The following is a 15,618-nucleotide window of genomic DNA, read 5'->3' on the forward strand; positions in this document are numbered from 1 at the left end:
TATATAAATATATATAATATATATATATAATATATATATCTAAAGTCCCTCATTTCATCTGTTGTTAATTGCTCAATTTGAAACATCTCAGTCTCAGATCACGCCCTGGTGTGTTTAGAGGTGTTGCCACATACGGAGAAAAATAAATAATTTAGTTGCCACTTTAATGTATCCCTTTTGAAAAATCCTGAATTCCAACAAATGTTAAAGGCTGAAATCAGTGTTTATATGGAGACCAACTGGTCCTCAGTATCCTCTGTGGGCGTGGCTTGGGAGGCACTTAAGGTGGTTCTTAGGGGCCGGATCATACAGTATGCCTCATTCACTAAAAAATCCAAAGCATGAGAACTCATGGAATTGGAAGGGAATATTAAAAGTGCCGAGGCAGAGCTGAAGCGTTGAATGTCGTCTGATGGCCTCAGAGAATTGACCCGATTGAAATACAGATATAATACTATTTTGTCTCGGAAGATGGAGTTTTGGCTATTCAGGGCAAGACAGTCATACTTTGAGATGGGGGACAAAGCAGAGAAGCTTTTGGATAGATATATAAAGCAGAGAGAGTCTTTTTCTACCATTCCCTCAGTGAAATCTGCTGGTAGTGAAATATTTACCACGGCCATTGATATTAATAATGCTTCTATAGTAATAATCTCTATAGTTCCATGTCTTGGTCTACTCATGAAGATAACAGAAACTTTGTGGAACCATTAGAACTCCCTAAATTGATGAAAAAAATTCTCTTGATTCTTAGATAACCTTGGAGGAGCTTGGCGAGGTGGCCTTGGCCAGGGCTAGACAGCTTTGCCGCTGAATTTTTTAGATCTTATGCTACAGAACTGGCTCCAATTTGCTTGAAGTTTATACGGAATCATTAAAGAAAGGAAAGCTTCCGCCAACCATGACACAAGCCCGGATCAGTCTGATTCTTAATAAGGACAAAGATCCAAGTGAGTGTAAGTGTTACCATCCAATTTCCCTGATCTAGCTAGAGGTTAAAATATTGTCAAAAATTTTGGCTAACCGATTAAGTAAAGTTATGACATCTCTTATACATATAGATCAGGTGGGGTTTATTCTGGGCCACAGCTCTTCTGATAACATTAGGTGTTTCATTAATATCATGTGGTCAGTGGCTAATGATCAGACTCCGGTCGCTGCCATCTCACTTGATGCCGAAAAGACGTTTGATATGGTAGAATGGGATTATCGTTTTAAGATTTTTATACGGGTTCGGGAATACTTTTATTAGATGGATTAAGTTACTTTATAGACACCCGGTAGCGACGGTACAAACAAATTGATTAATTTCAGATCATTTTACTCTGGATGGGGGCACCCGGCAGGGATGCCCTCTTTCCCCATTGTTGTTCTGTCTTGCCCTGGAACCATTAGCAGCTGCGCTAAGAAAGGAAGATGATTTTCCAGGGGTGGTGGTGGGAGGTATGGTGCATAAGCTTTTGCTTTATGCAGATTATATTTTATTATTCGTCTCCAACCCCACTAGATCTATGCCTTGCCTCCACAGAATTATTAAGTCCTTTTCTCAGTTCTCAGAGTCAGTTGGTTTAAATCCGAAGCTTTGGCTCTGACAGCATACTGCCCAGTAATGGCTTTTCAGCCGATGCCTTACAGTGGCCCAAACAGAGTTAAATTTGACCCCTTAATAAAGAGGTTTGAGTGATGTGGGCAGGTGGGCTTCATTACATTTATCTATGATTGGGAAGGTTAATGTTATTAAAATGAATTGTATTCCAAAATTCAACTACCTGCTACAGTCTCTCCTTGTAGATGTCCCCCTCTCTTAGCAAAAGTCCTTCATTTGGAATGTTAAGTGTCCCAGATTACATTTCAATAAGTTACATAGGCCAATTGACAAAGGTGGGCTAGGCCTATCCAAGATTGTTTTATTATTATGCATTCAGTCTCAGACATTTGGCTCATTGGTCGCTTACATTTCAATAAGTTACATAGGCCAACTGACAAAGGTGGGCAAGGCCTATCCTATCCCTGGTTTTGTATTTAACAGGAAGTTCTTGCCCCTATTTTGCCATCGCAAAACCTTTCTATTAAACTAACCGGAGAAGTTAAGTCACACCCCGTTATCTCGCATTTGCACGTGGTATGGACAAAAGTGTCCAGAGTGTTTAATTCTGACATTTATTTAAATATTGCCTCAAGCATATGGCGGAACCCAAAATTACGTATTAATAAGTCTCTTTTCTGCTGGTCAGAGTGGATTGTGAGGGAGGTTAATACCTTCTGTGACCTATATGAGAGTAGAGTGTTGAGATCTTTAGAAAATATGATTCAATATTTTAGGATTCCCAGAACTCAGTTTTTTAGGTATTTACAGCTACACCACCTGCTCTGTACTATTTTTGGGAGTAGCATTCACCCCCCTAAAGCGGCAGACACTCTGGGAGTGGTGATTACTGCTTTTGGAAAAGGTCATGAGGCATCAGTGTATTACTCCCTGCTAATTCAGAGTCTAGGGGACAGAGCTTTAACTTCTATCAAAAGATTATGGGAGAAAGATTTAAACTTGGTATTGGAGGAGGGAGTGTTGGCTTGGATTTTAAAAAACGTCAAGTCTGCATCTAGAGATGCAAGGGTGCGCCTTATGCAATTCAAGATTTTACATTGATTCTATTGGACACCCTCTAGATTATATAGGCTTGGTCTTAAAGACACACCCACCTGCTGGCAACCCATGTCTTTTGGTCGTGTGTTAAGATCCAAGAGTTTTGGTTGAAGGTTCAGAGTGATGTGTGATGTATTGGGCACTCAAATGTAGTTTTGCCCCAGACTCTGTGTTTTGGGCAATGGGGCAGTCATCAATGTGGAGAATAGGCACATAAAGAGTAACCAGCGTCATGATCACCACACAAATAGTTTTAAAGGGATGGAAGTCGGCTGGAGCGCCCCAATTTCAGGAGTGGTGCTCGGAGATGGGGAGGGTGGTGGCTTTTGAGGAGGGGTCATCTAGAAGACTGGGGAATTTGGACTTGTTTGTGGGGAAATGGGGCAAATATTTGGCGTTTTTGGAGGGCTCTCGGGGAGGTGTAGTGGTTAATGTGTGTGATTATTATATATTTTTTTGTTTTTTTGTGTGTCTATAATCATGTGTGACCACTGGGGTGTTGTTGGGGGCCGGGGTGGGGTTGGGGATTAGTGGGGGTTAAATATTGATTCTGTTTGTATATGTTTTGCTGTTCTTTGTTTAATATATGAATCATTAAAAAAAAAAAAAATCACAAAAAACAAAAGGTTTCCGCTTCACTGTGCTCTTTCTATGAAAATTAGGCCAGGCCTGGTCCGGACAAAACCGACTAACACAATTTAAACAATGAAAGAAGGACCAAGGCCTTCCTGACTAAATGCATTTGCCTGTAACAGCACATCTTTTCCTGGATTATGCCATGATGGAGCCAGGAATGGGGGAGGTGTTTTCCAGATATTTTTTTACTGTAATAGTGTAACAGTAAAGCCCTCTTCTTTAACCCACCTGCATTGGCTTTGAGGTCCTCAGGGGTGACCATGACAACAAAACGAAAGGCCCGTTCATTCAGAAACATTTCATAAGCCCAGCGACGGATGGAGCGCATGCACTTGACTGCAGCGATGCCATTGTTGGCAATGAGGACCTGTTACAACAACAGATGATATTTAATGGCTGTCACCATGCACATGCAAGTACAACAGGTGACAGTTAAGGATCTTACCTTCTCAATGACTTTGTTGCCACCAAAGTGGGTGACAAACTCTGCAGGGGAAGCCACGGTAAAGTCTCTCTGCAGGTCGATGCGTCTTCGGTCTCTGCCCTGCTTCACAAGGTGAAGTCCTGACATGCTAGGCCTTCAGAAACATACAAAACACAAATCGCAATTCACAATGCTGCCAGAGAAACACTTAATACACAGGGAATAACACAATAACTGCATGCAGAGCAGTTTTTTTCTGTCTATTTACATGTTCTCACAACATTAAAAGGATAGTTCACCCAAAAATGAAAATTCTCTCATCATTTACTCATCCTCATGATATTGCGGGTGTACTACATTCTTTCTTTACCAGAACACATTTGAAGAAAAATAGAAAAATGATCTTAGGTCAGTAGGTCCTTAAAATGCAAGTGGATGGTGATCTGACTTTTGAAACTCCAAAAATCACAGATAGTCAGCATAAACATCAATAATATGACTCCAGCAGTTAAATTAATGTCTTCTGGAAAACATGATCAATATTTAAGTACTTTTTTAACTATAAACCATCGCTTCAGGTAAGCTTCACGAGAATGTGGCATTCAAGTGGTCTCTCATGTGACGTATTCGTGCTGCCATGTTACGGATGTAATCTTTCGTTTTCCTCTTGGCTGAGACATCCATGATAAGCACACAAACGCACCATTGCGAGTAAAGAAACAGATCCAAATACAGATCTAAACCAAAACCAACTAAGCTTCCGTACAGCGTTCCTCCTACTCAGTTGTAAACAGTGCTGCTTTTCCAGGTGTGTCGCACATGCATCACTTCTCGCGTGTCTCACATGCCAACACGATTACGTCACAAGCGCATACTGCTGCTGACTGGAAGCGATGGTTTATAGTTAAGAAGTACTTATATATTGATCTTTTTCGCACCAAAAGCGATCAGGTCACTTTAGAAGACATTAATTTAACAGCTGGAGTCATATGGATGATGTTAATGCTGACTGTCTGTGATTTTTGTAGCTTCAAAAGGTCTGATCACCACTGACTTGCATTTCATGGACCTACTGAGCCAAGATATTATTCTATTTTTCTTCAAATGAAATTACTGGAATTCAAGGCCTGACATTAAAGGGGTCATGAGGAATCACATTTTCCTTGATATTTTGACATATAAGAAGTCATTGTACTGTAAAAACAAGTGGTCGACCGATAGGTTTTTTAATGGCCGATGCCGATGCCAATATCCAGAGAGCAGGGTGGCCGATAGGCCGATACAATTGATCACACAATTTAATATAGTAAATAACAATAACATAAAAAATAATAAACTCTTATTTAGCACTATATTTACTCAGTTTTGTGTGAAATTATCTAAAAAGATGATTGTATTTTAAATGTTTAGTCGTAAAATTTTTGTAATTTAATTGCACATGAAGAAATTGTTACTAGGTTCGTGAATCTTTTTAAACTAGATATCTGCATATTTGCAAATGGTATATAATAGATGTTTTATTGATATTTGCCTTTTAACATTCTTTTCTAATGATAAAGGTGACAGGGAATTGAGGAGGAGATGCTGACAGAATACGTGCTTTATAAGTAAATAAATGAGCACTCCACAGGATGCTGGATCTGCTGAAGTTTTGTAAGTTTGGTTTATTACATCTGCTTAAACGAGATATGCACATATTTGCAGAAAGTATATGATATTAGTTGTACAGATATTTGCCTTTTTATCATTAGACAAGACAGTTAAAAGTTACAGGGAACTGTTGAGGAGAGAGAGAGAGAATGAATCAGGTGAACACTTTAACATTGAGCTCAAACGTGACTGCCGCGGCTCTGCTATGCGGACCGTTTAAATGAGACTGTGTTGCACACCAGTCTATTATTGTACTAATATGATGGCTCGTAACAACAAAACGAACCATGACTGGTTGTATACATGTCTCAGTCGCTTTGTGTGCAAGCAGGCGATTTTTGGCCCCCTCAAAAAACAAACCGGCCAAATGGGAAAATGTACTGCCCATGGCGATATATCGGTCGACCACTAGTAAAAATAAACATACTGTAATTTTTAGAACTCAAAGCTTCCTTTCCAGTCCAAAAAGAGCATTTATTGTTTCTTCCCTGCAAAAACAACTCGTTTTGAAATCTGCTAAATTGTAACTTCACAGTGCAGTGTCATTTGCATCGTCCCCACCTCCACAACATAGTAATAGTTGTGTCCCATGAGTTGACAGAGAGAGAAAGTGGCTGGGATACTGCTGCTACACTGAAAGTGGTATTATTGTAACTGTACTTTGATTTTAATAAGCGAAAAGAGTAAAGTTAGGTCCCCAGACATTGTTGAGTTCCTGGTTGTGGAAAAACTGTATCTCTGCATAGCCATCTAAAAGATCCCAGCATTAGGAATGAGTGAATAATTCAAATGAAGTTCCTGAATGTGTAAATGTGGGAATAAATGTTTGGATTCATGGATGATTCATGGAGGAAGACCCAAGGATTCAGGCTTTGCAAAGAAAATTGTATTGAAAGATGGAGCAGTGGCAAAAATATTGGACGTGACAGTAATGCTGGTGAGTAACAAGTGTAATTCTAATGTTTCATCTGCCTGTGTTTGTTTGATGTGAATTGTGTAGTCAGCCATTTTTAAAATCGCGAAATAAACCATGACTCCAAATGGGGAGATGATCATGCTTATTACATGGTTACTTACCAAAGAATTACATAAATCCTCACAAATTATTGATATAATTGAGATTAAATTATTTAAATATGGCAGAAGAACGAGGAGCGCAACGTAAATCAGTGGTGAAGTATAGGATAGTATCGGTTTGCTAAAGACATTAATTGATTGACTGGAGTCATGTGGTTTACTTTTATGCTGCCTAAATATGCCTTTTGGACAGTCAAACTGCCAGCAGCTGCATTGTATGGACAAACTGAGATGAAATTTGCTTATAAAAATCTTCACTTCCGTTCTGCTGACGAAAGAAAGTCATACACATCTGGGATGGCTTAAAAGGTAAGTAAATCATGAGAGAATTTTCATTTTTGGGTGAACTAACCCTTTAAACGGTGGGGAAAAGAAGGCTTGTAGGAGGACCACCTGGGCCCTGAAGGGCGTGGATAGAACCTTAGCCTTTATTGGTTTGACTGTGGCTTTTGAAAGACCCGGCCCGAATTCCAGATGTGAGCTGTCGACCGATGGCACCTGCATACCACCCACCCATTTAACTGAGGCCTGATCCAACAGAAGTACGTTCTTTAGAGAAAGCACATGGAACTGATTCCAATGGTTCGAATGGGGGGGCTCGTGAGTGCCTTCAGCAACAGGTTTAAATCCCAAGTTGGGACTGTAGCAGGGCGAGGTGGGTTTAGGCACCTCGCTCCCCTAAGGAACTTTATGATTAGACCACGTCTGCCTACAGAGGAGCCAGCCTCTGGGGTGTGATATGCCGAGATAGACACTACATAGACCTTAAGCATTGATGGAAACCAGAGCATGTGAGCAAAGAGGAGCGTTGTGACACTCTGCTCAATAATCCACTCCATGCGTGTGCTCCACTCAACCGCTCACGGGCCAAGCGAACACTCCGCTTAAGCACCGCTCACGCTCAGTGGTAAAAAATAAAAAAAGCTTGCTCAAATCCCACTACAACATGAAATTTCTCTGTAGTAGCCTATACTTGTTTTCAGGCACGCATATGCCTGAGCAACTGCCCCTTTGCCCACATGGACTGAGGTGCCCCTCTGGGTGAAATATAGGCTATATACCAACATTTATTCAATTACGAAATGCTTAGTAACATACACATCTGAAATTATGTGATTGTTGTGTTTTAGTATATAATAAAAGCTCGCTCTTAATTCATGACACTGGTTAGGACCCAATTTTTTATGTTTATTCCCTATATTGATGACTGCCCCATTGCCTAAAATACAGCATTTGGGGCAAAATGAAATTTGAGTGCCCAATACGTCACACATAAAACTCGGAACCTTCAATCAAAATTCTTGGATCTTAACATATCACCAAAAAACATGGGTTGTGTCTCCATCTTCTGATTGGCATAGCCAATAGGTGGGTGTGTCTTTAAGACCAAGCCTATACAATTTAGAGGGGGTCCAATAAAAATCTATGTAATATCTTGAACTGCATAAGGCAAATCCTTGCATCTCTAGATGCAGACTTGATGTTTTTTTTTAGAATCCTAGCCCACACTCCCTCCTCCAATAACAAGTTTAAATCTTTCTCCCATAATCTCTTGATAGAAGTTAAAGCTCCGTCCCCCAGACTCTGAATTAGCAGGGAGTAATACACTGATGCCTCATGACCTTTTCCAAAAGCAGTAATCACCACTCCCAGAGTATCTGCCAATTTAGGGGGGTGTATGCTACTCCCAAAAATAGTACAGAGCAAGTGGTACAGCTGTAAATACCTGAAGAACTAAGATCTGGGAATCCCAAAATGCTGAACCAAATTTTCTCAACACTTCACTCTCATTTAGGTCACCAAGTGTATTAACCTCCCTCACAATCCACTCTGACAAGCAAAAAGGGGACTTATTAATACATAATTTTGGGTTCAGCCATATGCTCGGGGCAAAAATAAAATAAATGTCCGAATTAAACACTCTGGACACTTTTGTCCATACCAAGTGAAAATGTGAGATAACGGGGTGATTAGTTTGATAGAAAGGCTTTGTAATGGCAAAATAAGGGCAAGAACTTCCTGTTCAATACAAAACCAGGAAGGGGCTCTCTCAGGTGGAAGCGACCAATGAGCCAAATATCTGAGACTGAATGCATAATAATAAAATAAAATCTTGGGTAGGCCTAGCCTACCTTTGTCAATCGGCCTATGCAGCTTACTGAAATGTAATCTGGGACCATTCCAAATAAAGGACTTCACTATGCTATCAAATTGCTTGAAATAAGAGAGGGGGAAATCTATAGGGAGAGACTGTAGCAGGTAGTTGAATTTTGGAATACAATTCATTTAATAACATTAACCTTCCCAATCATAGATAAATGTAATGAAGCCCACCTACCCACATCGCTTGAAAAACTTTTTATTAAAGGGTCAAAATTAACTCTAACTAAATCAGACAAATTTGCTGGGAATAAAATACCCAAATACTTAATGCCCTGTTTGGGCCACTGGACGCCTTCACGTAAAACATCCTCCTGCTTTGTGGCAATGTGACGCTTAACATTCCAAAGGGAATCTTTATTAACTCTCACAGTCTCTCCACTCCCTTTCGATTTCTTCTCCTTCCTCGTTCTTAGCTTTGATTTTTACTTTGCATTTAAGTGTAAGGTTTGCAACTTCGCTAAAACAATGTTTGAACTCCATAACTTCAGGCCTATTGCTTATTCCGCAGGTTCCTAAACCAGCATATCACGAAGCACATTCTGGGTTGAGCAAGCAGCGATGAGTGGCCTGAGCAAGTGGAGTGGAATCTTCAAAAAGGCGCTCTCTGTTCAGGTTAAATTATCACTGCTCCACTCACATGCTCTGGGTAAGACCTGCATCTAACCGTTCTTGAAGGAATGTAAGGATCTCAGCTATAGAGCAGTTCACTGGGTCCTTGCCACATGAAGAGCACCAATGTGCAAACACATGCCATTTCAGTGCATAGAGGCATCTTGTGGACGGTGCTCTAGCCTGAAAGTTGGTGTTCAATACCGACTGAGCCAATTCTAGCATGTTCGATGCACTCAGTTCAGGAGTCACACGTGTAGATTCCACAGCTCCGGCTGGGGATGCCAGATCGTGCCCTGTGCTTGAGAGAGAGGATGTGCCTCTTTAGGGGTATTTCCCATGGAGGGCTATCCAGTAACTCCATCATCTCCAGAAAGCAGGACTGTTTTGGCCATTTCAGCACAACCAACAGAACTGTTTCCTGGTCCTCTCTGACATTGCCTACCAGGGAAAATGCATACTAGCATTTCATAGGCCATTTGTGGGTCATGGCATCCACCCCAGTGGGGTTCATCATTGGCAGCGATTGAATTCCACCCTGGAAATGTTCTCTACTACTGTCATATTGTCCGAACGAATCAGAACATGGTGATTCACCACGTCAGAATTTAAAGCCTTCAAGGCTAGGAAGACAGCTAGCAGTTCTAGATGATTGATGTGCCATGCACTCTCCGCACTTGTCCAGGTGCTGAATGCCGGGTGCCTGTCGCACAACACGCCTGTATTGGACACATCCGTGGTCACCACTTTTCGCCTGAAAACCTGACCCAGCATAACACCCTACTGGTAAAAGGCTGGAGCTGTCTATGGAGCTAGAGCAGCCAGACAGCGGCGAGTTATGCCAATGCGCATGCACCCCCGGTGCCAGGCGTGCCATGGTACATGATGTTTGAGCCAGCGCTGGAGAGATCTCATGTGCAAAAGACCTAAAGGTGTGATGGCAGATACAGGTCTGGACGTGCTTACTTGTGAGGTATGCACGCATGCTCACAGAGTCGAGTCGGACCCCTAAAAAGGAGATCTGATGGCTGGGAGAAAATGTGCTTTTCGCCCAGTTGACATTACGGCTCAGGCAGACCAAATGGCAGAGGAGTATATTCCTGTGCTTGCACAACGGAGCCTCAGACCGGGCTATTAATAAGCCAATCAGGAAATTCAAAATGTGCACACCACTCAGCTTCAATGGAGCAAGCGCTGTATCGATACACTTTGTGAATGTGCAGGGAACCAGGAAAATGACTCCAAATTGATAAGCAGTTCCCTCAAACAAAAATCTCAAAAACAGCCAGTGATGTGGTGCAATTTGCACATGAAAGTACACGTCTCTTAGATCTATTGACGCAAACCAGCCTGAGGGCAGATGCGCGCCAAGATTGGTTTCTGAGAAACTGTTTTGAATGGGCACTTTGCGAGCACACAATTAAAGCATCTCCAATCTAAAATGGGCTGAAGCTTGCCGTCTTTCTCTGGGACAAGAAAACAGCAGCTGTAGAACCCTTGTGGGCACCACAGTTAGGAACAATCTCTATCGAGTTTCTTGCGAGGAGATTGTGAATTTCTGTGCGCAAAACACCAGCGCACCCCGTGAAGGGACTGTAGATGACAGAACACCATTAGCAGGATAACGGGCTTGTTGGCTTGCTCGCTAGAGAAATAGGTCACCGCTCACCACCAGGAAGTGGTTGTGCACAAAGTGTAAGTGTAAGAGAAGCGGGAAGGGGAGAAGAGCACTTCTTCTAGAATGTGTGTGTCTCTTGCAGTTGCAGCGAGCGATCTCTTTTTTTGTGAGAACATTCTTTATTTGAATACAACACACAGAAACAACATTTTGTGTAGCATCCTGGTCCCGACAAATTGTGGGGAGGAGGTTGTGAAATAGTGTGTGAATGTGTGTGCATCTCGTGCAGGTACCACGAGCGCTTTTCACAACACAGCATTTTTTTTTTTGTGTAACATCCAGACAGGGGAGTGAACAGCATGTGAATGTGTGTGTGTGTCTCGTGCAGGTGCAACAAGAGCTTTTGTCTTTTGTGAGAACATTCTTTACAGTGCATTCAGAAAGTATTCAGACCACTTTTATGTTGCAACCTTATGGTAAAATGCTTTAAATTATTGTATTTTTTTTTTTCACATCTACACTCCATATCCCATTGTGACAAAGCAAAAACCTGATTTTTGATAACTTTGAACATTTACTAAAAAGAATAATCACATTGACATAAGTATTCAAACCCTTAATTCAGTACTTAGTTGAAACACCTTTGGCAGGGATTACAGCCTCAGGTCTTTTTGGGTATGATGCAGCAAGCTTTGCACACCTGGATTTGGGGATTTTCTGCCATTCTTCTCAGCAGATCCTCTCAAGCTCTGCCAGGTTGGATGGGGACCATCGGTGGAGAGCCATTTTCAGGTCTCTCCAGAGATGTTTGTTTGGGTTCAAGTCTGGGCTGTGGCTAGGCCACTCAAGGACATTCACAGAGTTGTCCTAAGCCACTCTTGTGTTGTCTTGGCTGTGTGCTTAGGGTCAATATCCTGTTGGAATGTAAACCTTCGGACCAATTTGAGGTCCTGGGTGCTCTGGACCAGGTTTTCATTAAGGATATCTCTGCATTTTGCTGTGTTCAGCTTTCCTTCAACCCTGACCAGCCTCCTAGTCCCTGCGGCTGAAAAACACCCCCACAGCATGATGCTACCACCACCATGCTTTACCGTTGGGATGGTATTGCACAGTTGATGAGGGGTGCCTGGTTTCCTCCGGACATGACGCTTGGAATTGAAGCCAAACAGTTCAATCTTCATCAGACCAGAGACTCTTGTTTTTCACAGTCTGAGAGTTCTTTAGGTGCTTTTTTGCAAATTCCAAGCGGGCTTTCATGTGTCTTGCACTGAGGAGAGGCTTCCGTCTGGCCACTCTGCCATAAAGCCCAGATCTGTGGAGTGTTGCAGTGATGGTTGTCCTCCTGCAAGTTTCTCCCATCTCCATACTTGATCTCTGGAGCTCAACCAGTGTAACCATCGGTTTCTTGTTCACCTCTCTTACCAAGGCCCTTCTCCCCCGATTGCTCAGTTTGGCCAGGTGACCAGCTCTAGGAAGAGTCCTGGTTGTTCCACTGTGTTATTGTGAACCTTCAATGCAGCAGAAATTGTTTTGTAGCCTTCCCCAGATCTGTGCCGTGACACAATCCTGTCTCTGAACTCTGCAGGCAGTTTCTTTTACCTCATGGCTTGGTTTTTGCTCTGATATGCATTTTCAGCTGTGAGACCTTATATAGACAGGTGTGTGCCTTTCCAAATCATGTCCAATCAATTTAATTTGCCACAGGTGGACTCCAATCAAAGTGTAGAAGCATCTCAAAGATGATCCAGAAAAATGGGATTCACTAATTTTAAAGTGTCATAGCAATACTTATGTCAATGTGATATTTCAGCTTTTTTTTTTTTTCCTCCCCTTTTCTCCCCAATTTTGGCATGCCTAATTCCCAATGCACTCTAAGTCCTCATGGTGGCGTAGTGACTCACCTCAATCTGGGTGGCGGAGGATGAATCTCAGTTGCCTCCGCATCTGAGACAGTCAATCTGCGCATCTTATCACGTGGCTTGTTGAGCGCATTACCACGGAGACCTAGCGCATGTGGAGGCTCACGCTATTCTCTGCGCCATTCACGCACAACTCACCACGCACCCCACCGAGAGCAAGAACCACATTATAGCGACCACGAGGAGGTTAACCCAACATGACTCTACCCACCCTAGCAACAGGGCCAATTGGTTGCTTAGGAAGCCTGACTGGAGTCACTCAGTATGCCCTGGATTTGAAATTGCGACTCCAGGTGTGGTAGTCAGCACCTTTGCTTGCTGAGCTACCCAGGCACCTCAGTTTTTTATTTTTAATAAATTTGCAAAGTATTCAAAAATCAGGTTTTTGCTTGGTCATTATGGGGTATGGAGTGTAGATTGATGTGAAAAAAATAAATAATTTGAAGCATTTTAGCATAAGGCTGCAACATAACAAAATGTGAAAAAAATTAAAGGGTCTGAATACTTTCTGAATGCACTGTATGTGAACACAACACAGAGAAACAACATTTGTGTAACATTCCGGCAGGGAGTGAACAGCGTATGAATGTGTGTGCATCTCACAGTTCATGGTGAAACGGTTGGGAAGCAAAACCTTCCATGACATTGCCAAACAAACCAGCTGGAGGGTGAGAACGGCAGAGACAACGAGTAGCTCTGTGTGGACCTCTGGAAAGAATGGTGCAGTTTGCCTGACCGCGGTCTACTGACAACAGCCGGCCTACAGAAAACACTCATCCAGGCAAGATTTTCCTGGCTTGCTAGACCATTTGAGACAGTTCTACTGCCCTAACGAGGACATGAAGAAGCTCCTTGTCAGTGCCATGTGCATGCTCCTCACCCTCTGTGGGGGAAGGAGTGGCAACATCCTCTGTGGGCCACTAACCTGAAGCTACAAGGGACACATTTCATCCCCATCGTCAGAACCGGCAAACATGATGAGGCAGTGCACTCCAATAGAGGGCCAGAGCTTATCACAAGCAAATTTCACAGACAAGGGTGCTAAATCTGAAGATTGAGGGGCTTGCATTGCTTGCGCCGGCACAAAATCCTCCTCTGATTCATCCATCTCAACCTTGCGGCCCCACCATGCCTCCTTATGTGGTCCCTCGGGATCTAACACAGAGAAGGCGGGTGGGAGTGTGCAAAAGGCTGAATCGTCCCTCATAATGAGGGCGAGCCGAGAGCGATCCGAGAGCGTAGGGTCCGGAGACTCATGCCCTCGCAGTGAGGGCAGTCTGTCTTCATGAGAGCTGCTCCGGTGTGGGCGCAGCCTAGGCAACGAACATAGCTCTCATGTTCATCTGAAGGCGGGATGTGCCACTCGCATATGGAACACTTGTGGAACGCCATCTTGAAAAAGATGTTACACGCAAGCGGCTCTTTTTGTGATACAAATATAATATACAATTAAAAGGATACAGTCATTCCTGCCAGAACGCAGCAGGAAGCAGGTAGGTGTTTCGCTGAAGCATTGTGTTGATCAATGACGAGCGTCTACAGCGAGGAACCCATTCACGAGAGCATCTTCAACAGCGAGGCAGAGAAAAGTAAGTCATGTCATTCCAAACTTTCCAAAATGAAAGTTTGGAATGACATGTGAAAGAGTAAAAGATGATATTTTTCTTTTTTTTTTTTTTAAGAGAACTATTCCTTACATTAGACAACCAAAACTAGGCTCATTTATTAACCACTCTTTTTCAAAAGCCATGCCCCTATTCTTAAGCACCAAAGACGGCAAGCATGAATTCGATATATAATAAGGTGAAATCAGACATTAATGTCACAATAAGTGAAAAGTTGAGCAGAAAGCATCTCTGACCTTATGTTGTGTAAGGGGCCATCCAGACTTTCAAAGCCCATCTCATAAGTGCTGTCTGAGCTGACAGAGGAGGGAGAAAGGGAACACTGATTGTCCTCCATCTGCAGGTCTAGCTTTCCAGTGGTTTCATCCTCGGAGTTCTCCTCTGACACAGAGCCCACGATGAAGCGAGAGTGCAGTGCAGTCACAGCTGGCAGCTTTGTCTCCACCGAATCCTTCTTTGCCATGGGTAGGCGACACTGGCAGACTGCAAGCACTAGAGCAGAAGAAAGATGAATCATCAGTTCATATTCAAGTCTAATAACCAATGAATAAAGTTACTAAATCAATTTGTATCAAGTTTAACAAACATTTCTTTTTTTGTGATTAACATTTTTATTAATTTTCAAAACAAAGAAAAACAAAACATATATACAGTGATTCAACATTAATACCCACTACTTCCCCTCCCCAATCAAGAACATCCCAGTGGACTTACATAAGTACACACATTTACAGAGAATAAAATAATATAATATATATATATATATATACACACACACACACACACACACACACATATACACCTATAATAAACATACAACTCTAAACTATACCTCTCTCTCCACAGACCCACTGCGAGAGCCCCCCCAAAAACGTCAAATATCTACCCCATTTCCCAAAAAAAGAATCCCATATCCCCAGCCTTCTACATGATACCTCTTCGAAGGCTGCCACCCTTCCCATCTCTTCGCACCACTCCCGAATTGAGGGTGCTCCCACCGACTAAAACATTTCTTGAATAATTTTAATTAATCAGATATTTTCCAATGATCTGCTGAGAGAATTTGACATAAAAAAGGAAGGATAAAAAAGCATGTCCGTTTTGTTTAAGTCTCTGTTACAAATGTAACCTTGGTTCCCTGAAGGAAGGGAATGAGATGGTGCATCAGTAGCTGATGCTATGAGAACTCCTCCAAGGAGTCACAATCTCTGAACCCCATATAGAATCAGGCCATCTATTGGCAGATGGCACTT

At 42.4% G+C, this 15,618-nt stretch overlaps 1 protein-coding gene across 1 annotated transcript in view; it reads right to left on the bottom strand.

Moving 5' to 3' along the window:
• Positions 1-15,618, bottom strand: part of LOC127437002 (acetyl-CoA carboxylase 1-like) — a 116,553-nt gene that overhangs the window by 90,176 nt on the left and 10,759 nt on the right. Inside the window, 3 exon segments of the mRNA XM_051691585.1 lie at positions 3,509-3,647; positions 3,726-3,858; positions 14,602-14,857. Coding sequence (XP_051547545.1) covers positions 3,509-3,647; positions 3,726-3,858; positions 14,602-14,828 — 499 coding nt within the window. The 5' untranslated portion in view covers positions 14,829-14,857.

This window comes from Myxocyprinus asiaticus, chromosome 4 (assembly GCF_019703515.2).
Source record: "Myxocyprinus asiaticus isolate MX2 ecotype Aquarium Trade chromosome 4, UBuf_Myxa_2, whole genome shotgun sequence".
Lineage (NCBI taxonomy): Eukaryota > Metazoa > Chordata > Actinopteri > Cypriniformes > Catostomidae > Myxocyprinus > Myxocyprinus asiaticus.